Source organism: Heptranchias perlo, chromosome 5, assembly GCF_035084215.1.
Source record: "Heptranchias perlo isolate sHepPer1 chromosome 5, sHepPer1.hap1, whole genome shotgun sequence".
Taxonomy (NCBI): Eukaryota; Metazoa; Chordata; class Chondrichthyes; order Hexanchiformes; family Hexanchidae; genus Heptranchias; species Heptranchias perlo.
The window spans coordinates 56160078-56176289 of record NC_090329.1 but is presented as its reverse complement, the minus strand read 5'-3'; the positions used below and the strand labels follow the sequence as shown (position 1 = coordinate 56176289).

General features: G+C 40.2%; 1 protein-coding gene across 6 annotated transcripts in view; it reads left to right on the top strand.

The window, feature by feature from the left end:
* Window positions 1-16212, top strand: part of asxl2 (ASXL transcriptional regulator 2) — a 211020-nt gene that overhangs the window by 142110 nt on the left and 52698 nt on the right. For 4 of the 6 annotated variants that reach the window (XM_067984417.1, XM_067984418.1, XM_067984419.1 and 1 more), the window contains one exon: window positions 11132-11250. The exons of 1 other annotated variant lie outside the window; for it this stretch is intronic. In XM_067984417.1, coding sequence (XP_067840518.1) covers window positions 11132-11250 — 119 coding nt within the window. Of the gene's footprint in view, window positions 1-5584; window positions 5691-11131; window positions 11251-16212 lie in introns of those variants that run through there. One more of the 6 variants, XM_067984421.1, reaches the window with a different exon arrangement.

Here is a 16212-nt window from a genome sequence, read left to right as displayed (position 1 = left end):
TGATCGAGTAAGTTTTTCCCTCGTGTTGGTTCGCTCACCACCTGCCGCAGGCCCAATCTGGCAGCTATGTCCTTCAGGACTCAGCCAGCTCGGTCAGTAGTGGTGCTACCGAGCCACTCTTGGTGATGGACATTGAAGTCCCCCACCCAGAGTACATTCTGTGCCCTTGCTACCCTCAGTGCTTCCTCCAAGTGGTGCTCAACATGGAGGAGGACTGATTCATTAGCTGAAGGAGGGCGGTAGGTGGTAATCAGCAGGAGGATTCCTTGGCCATGTTTGACCTGATGCCATGAGATTTCATGGGGTCTGGAGTCAATGTTGAGGACTCCCACAGCCACTCCCTCTGTATATCACTGTACCGCCTCCTCTGGTGGGACAGGACATACCCAGGGATGGTAATGCAAGAGTCTGGGATGTTAGCTGAAAGGTCTGATTCGGTGAGTAGCTTGACTCGTCTGTGGGACAACTCTCCCAATTTTGGCACAAGCCCCCCAATGTTAGTCAGGAGGACTTTGCAGGGTCGACTGGGCTTGGTTTGCCTTTGTCGTGTCAAGTAGTCCATCTGGTTTTATTCTTCTTATTATTTCTTGTCGAGAGATTGTACAACCGAGTGGCTTGCTAGGCCATTTCGGAAGGCGATTAAGAATCAACCACATTGCTGTGGGTCTGGAGTCACATATAGGTCAGACTGGGTAAGGATGGCAGATTTTCTTCCCTAAAAGGCATTAGTGAACCTGATGAGTTTTTACGACAATCTGTCAATCACTTTTACTGATACTAGTTTTTTTAATTCCAGATTTTATTTAATTGAATTTAAATTTCCCCAGCTGCCATGGCGGGATTTGAACTCATGACTCCAGATTAGCAGTTCAGGCCTCTGGATTATTAATCCAGTAACCTAACCACTATGCTGCTGTACTGATGGTGTAAAATAGGCTGCCAATTTGCTATCAGCTGGTTTTGCACGACTGACGTTAACCAATTTCAACCTCTGTATCTGCACAGCACATTGATGCATGCACAGTCCTTAAAAAGCTTTCCACTTGTTTTTTAAAGATCTCCATTTTTTACCCATAGAGAGAGGAAACATGGGTACCGTGAAAATAACTTGAATTGCAGCTGGGACATAAGTGGGCTCATAGCAGTAATCATCTTCTTGCTGTTCATGAGCACACCTAACAGAATTGGTAGTTTTGCAGGTTAAATCAGAGAATTCTTTTTTATACGAGGATACTGACAGAACAAAGTGCTTTGTTAATTTGTATTTGTCTTGAAATTTAGATATAACGTTTTAAGTTGCTAAAAATGTTATTTGGTGAAAAAGTACAATTGTAAACAATTTTACAACACCAAGTTATAGTCCAACAATTTTATTTGAACAATTGTTGGACTATAACTTGGTGTTGTAAAATTGTTTACAATTGTCAACCCTAGTCCATCACCGGCATCTCCACATCGTGAAAAAGTACAGTTGCAGAAGGGTTAATGTTTTGGCACTAATGCCAGAGTCTGTCTGCAGTTATGTGGTTTGATCTGTGATACCAATCAGCAAAGGTATTCATTGTTTGTGTAGTTTAAGAGATGGTGAAAAATAAAATGTTGGGAACCTTTTCCTGGAAATTATTGCAGACGTTGCAGTAAAAAAAGAGAAAACCATTCTTCTGCATCCTTTGAACTTTACGTTTCAAACACGAAGCAATCGTGCAGTTGGCTGTAGTGCCACTGCAGGTAGTTGCCATGCAGCTGAGGTTGTTGTCCTAACGAGTGTGGTTCAGTCCTTCTCTTCCCATTGTCCTTTCAGCCTTCGCTTCACAGTATTTGCACAGAGCACTCTGAGTGGTTACAATAACTTGCAAATGAATAGCGCCTCTAACGTAATAAAATGCCCTAATGTGGTTCACATGGGGAAGAACTCACCAAGCAGCAGTAGAGTTCGGAGAGATAACCAAGTGCACAGTCAAAAAGATTTTGAGACTTTTCAAAGCATGGTGAAAAGTTGCGAGGTGGAGATTAAGGGAAAGAGTTCTAGACAGGATCCTAGATGGCTGAAAGTTTGGCCATCTTGTGAGAGGTACTCGAGGGGGAAAGCACAAGAGGCCAGACTTGAAGGATCTAGAATGTGTGCTGGGGCTGTACAGGTGGAGGAGGTTGCAGAGTTCTTCGAGTTTTTTTTCTCTTTTGTCTTCGTCTATTATGCTGATAATTATGAAACACTAAATGCAATGTTGTAGGAAGTAAGCTTCGTGTTCTTAGAAAAGGGTTTTAAAAATATTTTGAAAAATTTGCAATCAGCCAGCAATGACCAAGAAGAAATGGTGTGTTGTCACTTTAAGTAAGTGACTTCCTGCAGGCCCCTGGATCGCAAGCACTGAGTCACAGCTGTGGCTGATTGAAGATGGTTCTAACTGTTGAATGTGGTTACTGGGGCACAAGATGTCATCAGTAACAACATGAGACTGGAGTGTGGTTTGGAGGATGTGGAGAGAAGTTGTTGCTGCTTCAACAAGCTAAGCAATCCACTGTTTTTACATTTTACCGTTTTATACACGTGCTTGCTTTGTTAGAGATATAGAGGAGTGGTTACAAGGGCTGTTGTTAGATCAGACCTTTATAAATATTAGAAAAAAGCAATTCTCATGTTTACAAAATGTTGCTGGCTGGGTTCACTGTCGTTCCATTTAGGATATCTTGACTTTGGCAGGGAACAGCTATTTGGAAACACAAGAGTGCGGTATGGTCAATAATGAGAATGGTAACACATAGTTCTGTTACAAACCCTGCCCCATTACCCAATCAAGTAGAGGCAGACTCATTTCTGGTACCAGTTTGCTCTATTTCTGCAACATGTTCTGCTCAGTTACCCAATGATGCAATGTATAGTATGATCAGTGATGACATTGATAACACGGGATATAGAGTGCTGCCTTGATAATAATTGAAAGTTCCATGGTGTAATTTTTTTTATGTGCATCACTGGTATTTTAGTTTTTGCTAGAAAAAGTTTATCCTTGTGGTTTGGCTGTAATAATGGCAAAAATACAGGACTGGGTCTTTATTTTTTATAGCTTATTGTGCACAATTTTGAATTTAAATTAGAATTTCATGCTGGCAAAAATCTATTTTGTTCAAAAAAAGTTACACAAGTCAAAGTTTTGCTGAAAACCATTAATCTTGGAACTGTTAGCAAGATCCGCAGAGCATTACGTCTTTATTTTAATCAGAAACTGTGCTTTTTATTTCTAAAACCATGAGAATACTATCACATGGGACTTGTATTAAGCATGAGGGACCAGCCAAATGGACTGAAATGGTCTTTTCTGCTCCTGTACATACCTGTGTTCCAATCGGCACTCAGCATTAAATTGTTCTCTTTCTGTTAAGCCTTGAACCCAGCTGCTGGACAATTTCTTCGGCATATAACGGGCACATTGACAAGTGGGCCAGCAAATATGTATAAAGGGAGGCTGTGATACTGTTTGGAACAGCAGGGATGATTTCATAAAAACTCAACAATTTTACTTTGGTTTCCACAGACAGCCAATTTGAGTGAACTAAGTTTAGTGGTGCAATGATTGCCATTTTCAGTATGATTGGACATATGTATAACAAGTTTACATTGGCAAAAAATCATCATAATAGGAAAAAGTTGACGTGTGGTGTGACAAAAATGTGACAACAGGAAATCAAGTTGTGCAGACAGGAAGGGTGGGCAGATGTAAGATTTTTAATATACTAGGCGATCTCCCATGGCACTGCATATGGGGAGTCAAGAGCGGTGTAGTCTTCAAGTGAAGTGAGGTTAGAGGGCGTGGGAGAACTGGATCAGGGTGCAAGCATAATTCATTCTCCATTTTAAAGTAATGCACTGTCCTTATTTTTATGTGATACTTCGAGTTTATATTAATGTTGATAGTTAAACAACCAAACATATGACAATTGAGAAGAAGAGAAGTAGAATTGGTTGGAGCGTAGATGTTTTTCTGCAGTACAGGCTTAGAAGCTGAGATACACATAAGTGAGGCGTTACAGCACTGCCACCATAGAAGTGTGTAGTTACAGCCTGACATGTTCACAAAGGCAATTTCCATTATAAATGTGGACTTGGAATTTATAATGGGGACTGAATTACATCTGCAAGCTCTGATGCAACTATGCCCTGACCTCTAACCCTGCTTCACCTGTCAAAGGTTGACTAGAAGTATGTGCAGACGTAAGATTTTTTATTTTTTGTCGATCTCCCATGGCATTGTACTTAGGGAGTCGAGAACAACTGTAGTCTTCAGGTGGGGTGGAGATAATTGGATCAGGGGGCCAATATGTAATTCCATTCCCATTTTGAAGTCATACATTCTGACCTTTTGTTATATTTTCAAAATAAGTTCCGATGTCCTAGGAACCAGTGGAGACATTTCAGTGCCGTAACTGGTCAGAGGATGTAATTACAGCCTGAGAAGTTTACGTCGGCAGTTTCAATTATAAATGTGGACATAAGAATTTATAATAGCAAAAGTTGACACAGAAGTGTGACAATAACATGACAGGAAGTGAGACGGGATGTGTGCACAGATATAAAAATGTGACAATTGCTGTTGACGGTGTCAGTGATACAGTTCCTAGGTGACTGCGCAGCAGGCATTTACTAGAAACTGACACCTGTGAGTGCAAAATGTTTTCAAATGCAGGATACAGGAAGTGAATACTTTGCATTGAATGTACTTCCCCCTCCACTCAAGTTCCTCTTCAATAATCTGGTTGAGGATTGTTTGTCAAGACTTGTGTAGCTAGTATTGGCAATGTACTGCAGAGTGCAAATTCATTTAAATTGTCAGCAAAGAGAAAGTAATTTTAAATTACACACTTCTCATCTGTGCTTACAGATTATTGCATTTGAAAGCAAGTGATGTGGATGTCATGATAGCTCAGTGTTTTAATACTTCTCAGACCTGAAGATGCAAATTTGAATCCAAATTATCTGTATTGATACCTGGGTTTTGTCAGATAGCAAGTCGTTAGTCTCAAAATGATGCTGGGCTTAAAGGAAGAAAAAACAAAGAGACCGGCTGTCTGCACCAGTTTGGCATCTCTGAGCAGTTGTAAGAGCAGTGACCCTGACGATGGCCGTGGAGGTGAGCCATATTGCTGAGCCCATCCCGGTCAGAGAAGATAATCTAAATTCAGACCACAGAACATTTGTATGCCTGGGGGAGGGGAAGTGTGATTGAAGTTGGTCATTTTAAAGCAAGAGCAAAATACAGATTTTTAGATCAGTCAATATCAGTAGAAAGGTGCAATCCTCAAAGTTGCTGTTTACTCCTAAAGCAATGGACTCCTTTGCACATTAAGGCCTTTCACAAAGTGTAAAAGTGATCATTTTATTCAGCCCTGTAGAATTTGCACTGTGACATCATTTGTTTCATATACTTCTTGCTACAGGAAGCTTGCTGATAAAAATCAACAACCACTTCCTTATAAGTACAGAAATAAAGTTGCAGAAAGCGGAAATGTCGCTCTTTTTTCAAAGAAACACTTTATTTCGCTGACATAAACAGTATTACTGTGCTATTCGACCAATGAGCTAAGGAGTTAGAAACGACAAAAAATAAGCAGCACAGCAGCAGCTTCAACCGTTCAGAGGTAAAGTCAGAAAAAGAAAATGTTGAATCAAAACTTGTACTCAGATCAGTGCAAAGGTAAGGAGCCCTGATATTTAGTTGGAAACTCATGTATTTTAGAAAATGTACAGCCTGTTAAAATGACTTGCGTTTTTAAGGAGGCAAAATCCCATTTGTCTTGGCTGGTATTGTGGGTGGAAAACAAACTCAAATTTTACTTAGTCGCTTTAACTCTGGAGTCTTTTTGCAGGTATGCAAATAAATCTGGAAATTGTGTTGTTTTTGTGTGTAGAGCTGCCTTCTTCCTTCACTAAAGCTGATTAAAAGTTGCAATGTTTCTTCTTTCATCTTTGAGGCCTGCGTTTGAAACGTAATGACTATATGAGGCAACATTGTTCCTGATCTGAATTTACGACACTGACCTGAAATTGACCAGATCATTGCAGCTTTAAAATGCCTTTAAATGTCACAGTATGAGCATAATGGGAGAACTTTTTGTCAAATTTTTGTTTTTGATTATATGGTAATAAAATTAGAATAACTCCATGCCAGTCTTGACCTTTCTGCTTGGGCACCTTTTCTGAACAGCCTATTGTTACAGTACAGTCAGTGCCTTCGACAGACTTACCTAAAACTGGTAAATAGTTTGTGAAATCAGACCTGCAGTGGGCTTGTACTTAACCATAATAGTCTGTGTGCTCTGTGTTAACAATAGTACTCGTGAGGCTACTACTTGGATATTGGTAACAACTGCCCAATTAAAGGAACTTGACACTTTCAGATTTATACTTCCTTTTTATTGGCCTAAGATGAGAAATTGATGTAAACATTTGCTAATCTTTATCTCTGAAAGTGTTAAAAAGCTACAACATATTTTGCATTACATTCCTCAGTTTACTCAAAACTGTGACTAAGTTATTTCAAGTGTCAAATTGCCCAAGATACAATGGCAGTCCTGATATTTACAACACTATACATTGTCTGACCCTGAAAAACACTCTTGTGTGCTACAAGCATGGAGTTTCCGCTGGGACAATTGGCAAAATGCACCCAGAATGCGCTGGACACGGGCAGTTTTGCCGAAGTGAAGTTGCACTCAAGTTTTCGTGCAAACTCATTCGCATAAGCCTGAATGTCAAGTCTCCCATGAATCAGCGCAATCAAGCGGTGTAATCGATCGTAATCGATTAGTGGCTGGAACAGGGCATTCCCCAGCATCACATGGGAGTGGGATTGCCAGGAAATGAACCATTATTCAACTGACTGATTTAGTGCTGTTGGTCTTACTTTTTAATTGGCTACAATTGACTACTTTGAACTGCCCTTGATACATAAGACCTGTGAACAGCAGTCAATTGAAGCCACACAGGTGTGTCCTGCTCTGCTGTAATTGACTGAATTTAGACTAATTTAAACCGAATTTAAAGTAATTGCAGCAGCAAGAGAAACAACAGGGTCAGGCTTCAATTGAGAGCTGGTCATTGCAGCTACTGGTGATTAACGATGGATTTCTGTGACCACGGGTGCCTGTACACACGAATTTCTGGATGCAATGTGATGAACACCCCGAACGGGTGCAATCGGCAGAAACTCGCTGGGGGCGTGGCCAGTTTTGTGGGCAGAGACTGCTTCGGGCAAATTGAACCAGATTAAAAGATTGTGGATACTCGGGTGTATAGTAGTTATGGGTGCAACTCACTTACGTTTAAAGTTCTGCAATCTTTAGCGCTATTTCATTGGATTCCACCCAGATTACACTGATATCTGGGCAGAAATCATTTGGAAACTCCAGGCCACAATGTCACTGTCTTGCCTTGCCTACACTCTCCAACTTCCAAGACTGAATTTCCTGTTAATTTCAAAGAGATGGATATAATCATTTTATTTTGACACACTGGTAATGTCAGGCATCTCACTGGGGCTGATTTATGTGAAGTTGAAGTCGGATGAAGAATGAAACCAAGTATATCCTTACTTGCAATATATTTTTTTAGAAGTAGATGTTGTTGAGTTCCCTCAACGGTCTGCCAGGTAAAGACACCATCGGGTGTAAGGTCCCAGGTTTGATTCCCAGTTTGTGCTGAACAAGCTGATCTTGGCCAGGACAGCATTTGAGACACTATTATTGGCCTTCGCTCGTCTAAATTAGTGAAATAAAAAATCATCCAGGATATCTGCATCTGGCTCTTATCCGGTGACTTCTCCTGGGAAATTTGCATACACGAATGTCAGTTGCAACAAGATTGGGTTCCATATGTCATGATATCTTCTTTGATTGAATAACCTGCCAATACTTACAGACTAAAAACCGCACATAAATAACTGGGCGAGACACTGGAGGTGCTCATGTCAGTCATGTACTAACATAACCCCATCATGAGTCAGCTCCTTCAGGAAATGAGGGATGAATTGGAGCAGAAAATAACTAGACATGATATAAGACACATTCCTATAATGGCTCCCAGTTTTTGCTGGAGAGTTGCTCCTGGCCACGTTACGGTACATTGCACAAAATAATTGGGCCGTGTCATAGTGAAAATGATGTGTGCATAAATTCTGTTGTATCAAAATAGAAAAGTAAGTTACTTAATTTGACCACACTGTACTATTTAAAGGCACGTTCCCTCTAATGCAGTCCTGCTCCACACTGCTGCAAGTCAATTTCTGATGCTTCCTTTCCCAAAGCCAGCAATGCATGATAACCCAGATGATACAGTGTGTAAATGTGCACTGTGGTTCGTACTGAACTACAGAGCAAGAAAGCCCCAGGTTCAGTCTTGTCAGTTTTGCCAGTTTAGTCATGGTGATGATAAGGATGCTGCAATTGGACTCAGCATCCCTAGGCTGAAGAAGAGAAAATTGCCCAGGATTCTTCCTCCTCATATCTACCCAATGAGCCCTACTTGACATGAGCATGTGTGGACAGGATTGCACTCAGCCCATGGTCAAATAGCTCAATGATATTTAAATATCCATCCAGTCACATGATGAATGATAACTTAAGGAAGGAGCTAGAGGGCTACCCACACGATGAAATATAATCCTGTGTGAATCACTGCCTTAGGGAGAGGAATGACAAGATAAGAAATTTGAAGGTAAGGTTGGAGGAGGAACAAATTCATCTTTCAAAAACACTTCAGTAGTTGCGCTGATTTATTTTTATAACATCTACAAAGCCAAAAGCTGTATCCAAGAATTTTTTATGTTCCAAGGAAAAACATAGTTAAACTGAAAATGCTCAGCCCAGCCTAAACTTTATAATCTTCTATCTTAACCATGCTATGTGGCAGAAATCGAAGTGCGGTGAAAGATAATGACCGATTAAAAAGCAATATCCAGCTGAGGAGTCATGCTAATCTTGAAGTAAACATAGTTTCTTTACTGTTAGATTTTTACTAAATCTAGCAAATCATAAATTACTGCATTTAACAAGTGATTCAGGTCACTGCATTTGAACAGTTAACTCGTGTATCTAAGCAGCTGCTCAACTTGTTGAAGAGTCAGAATTGGGGTGTCGTTTTTGTCTGTGTGGTTTTTGTCATGCATATCAACTTTGCTGGCCCAATGTTTTTATGCAAACCCCAACAGAAAACCCATTCTGGTATGACTAAACACTCTAAAAGATACATGGGTTAATTTTGGCTTGCGGATGACTAATGTCCTAGGCTGCTGAAGCAAGTCAGTGGGTCATGTTTTCTCTGCCAAAGCTCTGGTGACCATTCAGTTGGAAAGAGTTAAGAAAAGAGTGCACGGGGCTGAAATTCCACGGGGATTCCAGCAGCCTCCTGCCATAACTTCGGTAGGAGATCGGCAGACCTCCTGGGTATATGGCTGAAAACAGTGGGTTCTGTCAATCTCCAGCCCTGTAGTTGAGGCCAGAGACCAGTTGAATCTCCATGGAATTTCAGCGCTCTCTTTGTTAAGTTCAGCCATTAGTAGGATGGACGTATGTATCACATATCTTCTGATAACTAACTCTCACTTTTGTTCTCATATTGAGTATTTGACCCCTTCCCATTAGCAGCAACTATTCTCGTGACCAGTGTAATTACTGTTAGATCGCAAGTAATGGTGTGATACCTGGATGGGTGTCAATTTTGCCCAGCATATAGGTTTATTTATTTGAATTTCACACTCCATTTTATTCCTCTTCCTCCATTGATAATCATCTGCTCGTGGCAGCTTCCTCCCAGACCTTTTCTAATACCAGTAGGTGACTGGCCACCAAAACATGTGTGAGAATGCTCCAGTCTGCCTTGTCAGTGAATTTTTCATCCTTCACTGTGTGAAAGTACCTGGCCTCAACTTAAGTCATTCCCTTATGGCCTAGCCAATATCAGGGACTTTGCATCTGAGTAATGAGAGATGTTCACTTGCGTCCCACTGTTTGTGAACATTTTCTCATACTTGTGATACACATATGTACATCTGAAAGAATGTCATTAAGCAGCCAAGTAGCCATGACCTTTCACTTTGCTTTATCATCTGACGTTCAGCAAAGAGTGACCTACTTTTCACATTCATTACCGGGTTTGTGTAAGTCAAGCAAGTCTAACAAAATGTTGTAAGATTTACAATCAGCCCTGGCAATGCTATCTTGTAAGCAATGCTTTCTTTTTTTTTGTTAATATAATGTACCATTTAATCCAGTTTACGGCCAAACTTTTTAAAAATTGTTTTAGTTATGGCCTGTTGCTCAAAGTTTATGAGGCAGTTGAGAAAAACGATACAGCTATGCATCAATTGTTAACAACAAAATCTTAATATTCCCATTTTTCTGTTTTGCTTCTTGCTTACAGAGGAAAAAATGATTGGTGTAATGTTGAATTGACTGCAAAAGAGGAAGCTGCAGTAAAAACAATGGGCACGTGACATCAAAGGTTGAATATCATAATGATGTCAAATATGAGAACGTGCAGACTAAAAGATCACAGTTCTGAAAGAACTGTAGGGTGATAAAGTATCTTCCACACGTTATAAAGAGAATAATGAATACCAAGTTTGATTTCAAAGCATCCAACCATTTCAGTGTTTAGATGATATCATAAACCAAGAAAGCAAAGTTAACTCTCAGATGAGGTCACTTGAAATCATCTAATTTTTGAAAAATATGTAAAGTAAAGTTTGTGATTCCGTTTTGCCCCAGTTTTTTGACAGCTGTTGCCTGTGAGGTCAATTGTCAGTGTGTCTATGTCATTCATACTGAGGAATTGTGCTGGATTCTATCGATTATATACTGGGGGGGCAATTGTTTCTTTTGTGGTTCATTATTATTTTCTGCTGGTTGTAGTGCCATGATGATGTTGCAATTCATACATGGTGATGTCTGCCCTGAATGGTTAACAATTGTAACATGATAACTCCCAAGATAATTGAATTTATTACTGGAAAATAAAACCAATATGCTATCACTTAGTAACTCATAGGAACTATTGTCAAATTGAAAATTTGATGGCGGTCTGTTAACACAATGGATTTTATTTTTAAAAATATATTAATTTTCCGTTCCTTTTTCCAAGTGTCACCCAGGTTATCGCCTCAACCAGCCTCACCTCAGTCAAGCTGCCCCTCCCCCACCATCCCACAGAATAAGGTTATGTCTCCATCCCAGAAGCGCAGCAAGAAGGCCCTCAAACAGGTCAGTCTCTCAACCATTCCAAATTACCCTCCGTGTCTTTTCTGTGATCCCATAGATACACCCCACACTTGAGGTCTTTTTCCTGAGTTGGGAAAAAGCCCAGTTATTCCCTCATTGCTTATCAACAAAAAAATTGCCAAACAAACTCTTTAAGGGCAGTTGTATTACAACAATGGGGTACTATTAACGTCAGCTGAACAAACAAGTCGTTCATCTTTAATTCAGCAAATCTGTTACCAGTGAGGTTTTATCTCGAGTTTGTTTTTCCAGTGATCTAGTATGTAACAAAGTGTGCCAATTTTGTAACATTGCCCCTTAGGATAATTTTACTTTCTTAATATATTTAGCTAGATCGCTTCAAAATGCTATTGATGCTGATCTGATGTTTCCAGAGAAGCAATGATATACCTTAGAATACGTCAATAAAATAACATAACTGTTAAAGCAATAGTGGAATTATGCCAATTTTATTCTGAGGGTGAAAAGGTGAGCATGCATGTAAATTCCAGTACACCACCTAAATCTTAGTAACATCCTTGCCCGCTTTGAATAGATGTTAAAGATGTGGAGCATCTTATCACTCGGGTTTACGGTGATTTTTTTTGGACCAAATTCAATGTTATATATTCAGGCACCTCAATTCATCAGTTTGCAGTCTCAGCAGTGCCCTCAGGTGCTGACCTTACTGGAGTTTGTGGAGTTACTCGGATGGGATCTAATTTCCATGGGACAGGCAGGTGCAAGTGCTACTATGGGTGCATATCTAGTGCCTGCTTCTCCACGTTGACCCAAAACTCCAGTGTCCACTGGAGGGCGGGGGTAAGAGGTTCTCGGGTCCTATACAGTCATAGTCCCCTCTACCCCTTAAGCAAGGGGGCCAATGTACCCCACTGTTGAGGCCCACATCTGCCATTGTGGAATCCAGAACACCTCCACTCACTAAGAATACCAGTCTCCACTGATACGCTGGCTCCCACTGGAACAAGAAATCCTGGCACAGGGAGCTTCCACCGTCTGGCCATTATTTGCCTTGTAAGGGGTGGACAGAGATTCCGTCCCTTATAAGATGACCAGGAAACTCCTGGAAACTTTGGAGACCCAGTTGCGCCATCTCCTGAGGGACTCGGGCGGAGTTATGTATGGAGACTAGCGGAAGGAATTTCAGGCCTTAGTAGCTTTACTTTGGTTGCCAGTGAAATTTTCACGGAATTTGAGTTTTATCAGTGCTTTCACTGAGACTTTTTTCATTCAAAAACATCTCTGGTTTCCCACTTGCTGTTGCTACTGCTTCCTCAGTCAGTGCAACCCAGCCATTTTACTGCTCACAAACTGCTTTTTTTAATGTTTGCGGCAAAAGCAATGCTGTGGGCTCTCCTAAACTTGGCCTGAATGGCTAACAGTTGCTGTCAATTCAAGTTTTTCCGACTGGAAACCCGTGCATTCTGATTGGTTGAATTAAGAGAAGACTCCAAAGATCAAAAGTTTTTTCAATAAAATGATTGCCATGCTCATGAGAGGTAGGATATAATAATGGGGCAGGAGCTGAGTGGAATCCTGCAGGTATCTGTGTTCAGAACCCTGTTAGTTGGAATCAGAACTAGTCAAATGTGTGGCACCAGTAAATTAGAGCAGTGGAGACAGAGGATGCAGCTACAGATTTGATCTAGGATTTAGATTGGTAACGTTACTGCTCAGATAAATACCCTATAAAAGCGCAACAGGCTTACTTTTTTGAAGACTTATTAAAATAAAATTTTACGTTTTATCACATCATGGTAGCCCAGTGTTTTGCTCCTTTACTTGCTTCAATATTTTGGTATGTGCGGCACTCTTATTACCTGGGCTCTGTTTTCCTTACTGTTTGCTTTTGGAAGGCGGCTTGGCTTACCCAATGTATTCTCAATAATTCTACACGCTACAAGTTTCATTCAAGTTATAACAGAAGACTATAATATATAATATACCTTCTTTCAAAATCCTCCAGACCAAACTATAATTGCATCTTAGTGAACGTTAATGAATCTGTATCTTTTGTAAGATTCAGATTTCTACTAAAATATGAGGTGTCTAAGAACAAAAGTCAGTATAAGACAACAGGAACTATTAAACTGACTGAAAGTGTGACTTGCATATTTAGTGCACAAAATAAAGAGAAGGATTATTGCAATTTAAATGAGACACCCATCCTAACACTTGTTTTTATTGATGTTTCAACAAATAGTTCCCTTTTGCTTAAATTGCATTTACTATTACAGGGACAATGCTGAATAGCAGTAATGACTTACAGTGGGAACATTCAACAATCAGCTGTAAAAGTGTGGTAATGTTGAAGCTTCCCTCCACTTTCCTCTTCCCCATGTTTGACAGGAAAATCCCACTTTGCACTTGTCGTAAAGGCTATATTTTATTTTATGCTGATGGGTCATCTGTGTTCTGTTGTTGTCTGCTTATCTAAAGACTTGATCGTTGACAATATAAGGAGCCGCAATGAGTACAGCTTTCTCAGATATGATAGTCAGTTGCTGGATTTCAGCTTAAGAGTGTAATAAGATATCTCCTCCAATGGCTTGGTCATCTGGAATGGCATTATGTCATGAAAAACAGGTGTCCGCTTTGATCCCCGGTCTGTGTTAAGTTAGCTGGTTAAGTTGGGGCAGCAGTTGTAGAGTCAGCCATGGCGCAGTGGTAGCACTCTCGCTTCTGAATCAGAAGATTGTAGATTTAAGTCCCACTCCAGAAACTTGAGCATATAATCTAGGCTGACACTCCATTGCAGTATTGAGGGAGTTGCCGTGTTTCAGATGAGACCTCTGCCCTCTCAGGTGGACATAAAAGATCCTTGGCACTAATCGAAGAAGAGCAAGGGAGTTCTTCCTTGTGTCCTGGCCAATGTTTATTCCTGAATCAACGTCACTAAAAAACAGATTATCTAGTCGTTATCTTATTGCTATTTGTGGGACCTTACTGTGCGCAAATTGGCTGCCACCTTTCTGACATTACAACAGTGACTACACTTCAAAAGTACTTCATTGGCTGTAAAGCACTGTAAGTCATCCTGCGGTCGTAAAAGGCGCTATATAAATTTAAGTTCTTTCTTTAAAGTTGGCTTCCGCTTTGCTCAGTTGGGGATGGAAAAAAATCAGCCAGTATTCTCACTTCTAATTGGCAGTGACCTCTTCTGGAAAGTGTACCTGTGTGGATGTCAGATGAGATAAGAATTGTTGTGAATAACGTCCGCAGTCGAACATCATGTCAACACTCGCCATTTATGGTTAAATATGAAAAAGGTCCATTTGGATGAACTATCATAGAGTTGTTGGCACCCATGAACCATACCTCAAATGAGTCAGCATCTTCAGGAAAGGAGAGAAGATTAAAATTAAAAGATATTTTAATCAGATATAATGAATTCAGAAGTGTAGCTTCACATGCAACTTGCACTTCCAGAGGAATTTCTGTTGATAGTTGCTAGTTTTTACTCATTTCTGCCATTTCTACTCATCAGAAAGTAATACCCAAAAAAAACTTGCTGCTTTGAGCTGGATATTCTACTGTCTTGTACTGTTGTTTATTCAATGTGTGAGCATACATTCAGAAAAAAAGTGTATTGTTTTTGATTTAGTTATAAAGTGGATTTATACAAAGTAGTGTGTATTTTAATACTCTCCAACGTTTGTGTAAGCTGTCTGTTCCCTATCTCTTTGGTGATGATAGACACCACATTGAAAATCCTTTAAATGGAGATGAACTATAAATTCTCAATCTTATAGAATCATAGAATAGAAGTTTACAACATGGAAACAGGCCCTTCGGCCCAACATGTCCATGTCACCCATTTTATACCACGAAGCTAGTCCCAATTGCCTGCACTTGGCCCATATCCCTCTATACCCATCTTACCCATGTAACTGTCCAAATGCTTTTTAAAAGACAAAATTGTACCCGCCTCTACTATTGCCTCTGGCAGCTCGCTCCAGACACTCACCACCTTTGAGTGAAAAAATTGCCTTTTGTATCTCTCCCTTCTCACCTTAAATCTATGCCCCCTCGTTCTAGACTCCCCTACCTTTGGGAAAAGATTTTGACTAATAGAATCATAGAATCTTGTTCCCAAATATTTTCACTGGTAATTAAGAACTATTCTAATGGAGGCATTAACCCATTTAAAATAAACTGGTAAACGTCAGCATTAAAATAGTGGACCAAAGAATATCATACAAATGCATTTAGCATTCATACACTATTATAGGTGACAGTGATTTCTGGGATTGTATATTGAATGTAAGTAAAATATCTCAAAGCAAGCATACAAAGAAAGTAGAACTGAAAAGTGGCAAAGTTTTTATTTGTTTGCAGAGAGCGAAGTTATTTTCATGTTGATGGATGTCGTCTTCAGGTTCATGATGTAATAATGTGTTTCGATGCAGTTTTCATCGTTGCGTTCAGTCTTTGACAAACCTTTTCTAAAATCATTTTCTTGTGACGATGTACCCCATTAATATAATTGAAACAGAGCATGTGTGCACAGCGACTTTGGGCCGAGGTATTAGTATCTTTAAGCACTCCCCATTCACATTTGGGATTTGGCTGTTGGTTTGACTTGACATCTGGTAAGGGTTATAAGAAAAAAGGGTGTGTGCACTCTTAGTTCAGTGGACAAAAACAATAGCACAACGAAATTCAATTTTAAACCTGACCCAGTTGCTACTAATTTTGGAGTCAGACAGACCAGAATGGTAAACATTTTGTCGGGGGTGGGGTGGGGGAGGTGGGTGTTGAATTACCACACTGGCGAAGTACTTTGTTCGGGTAACGGAGAGGACCTCTACGTTTTATTTGTCTAGTGCAGTGCCTGGCCCGAGTGTGCTTGATCTTATGTTGTGGTGTAAAACCAAAAACACTTTCCCACTGGAGCCATTCATCACCTCACAAATCCACAAAAATGCACAAAGTTGGTGGAGG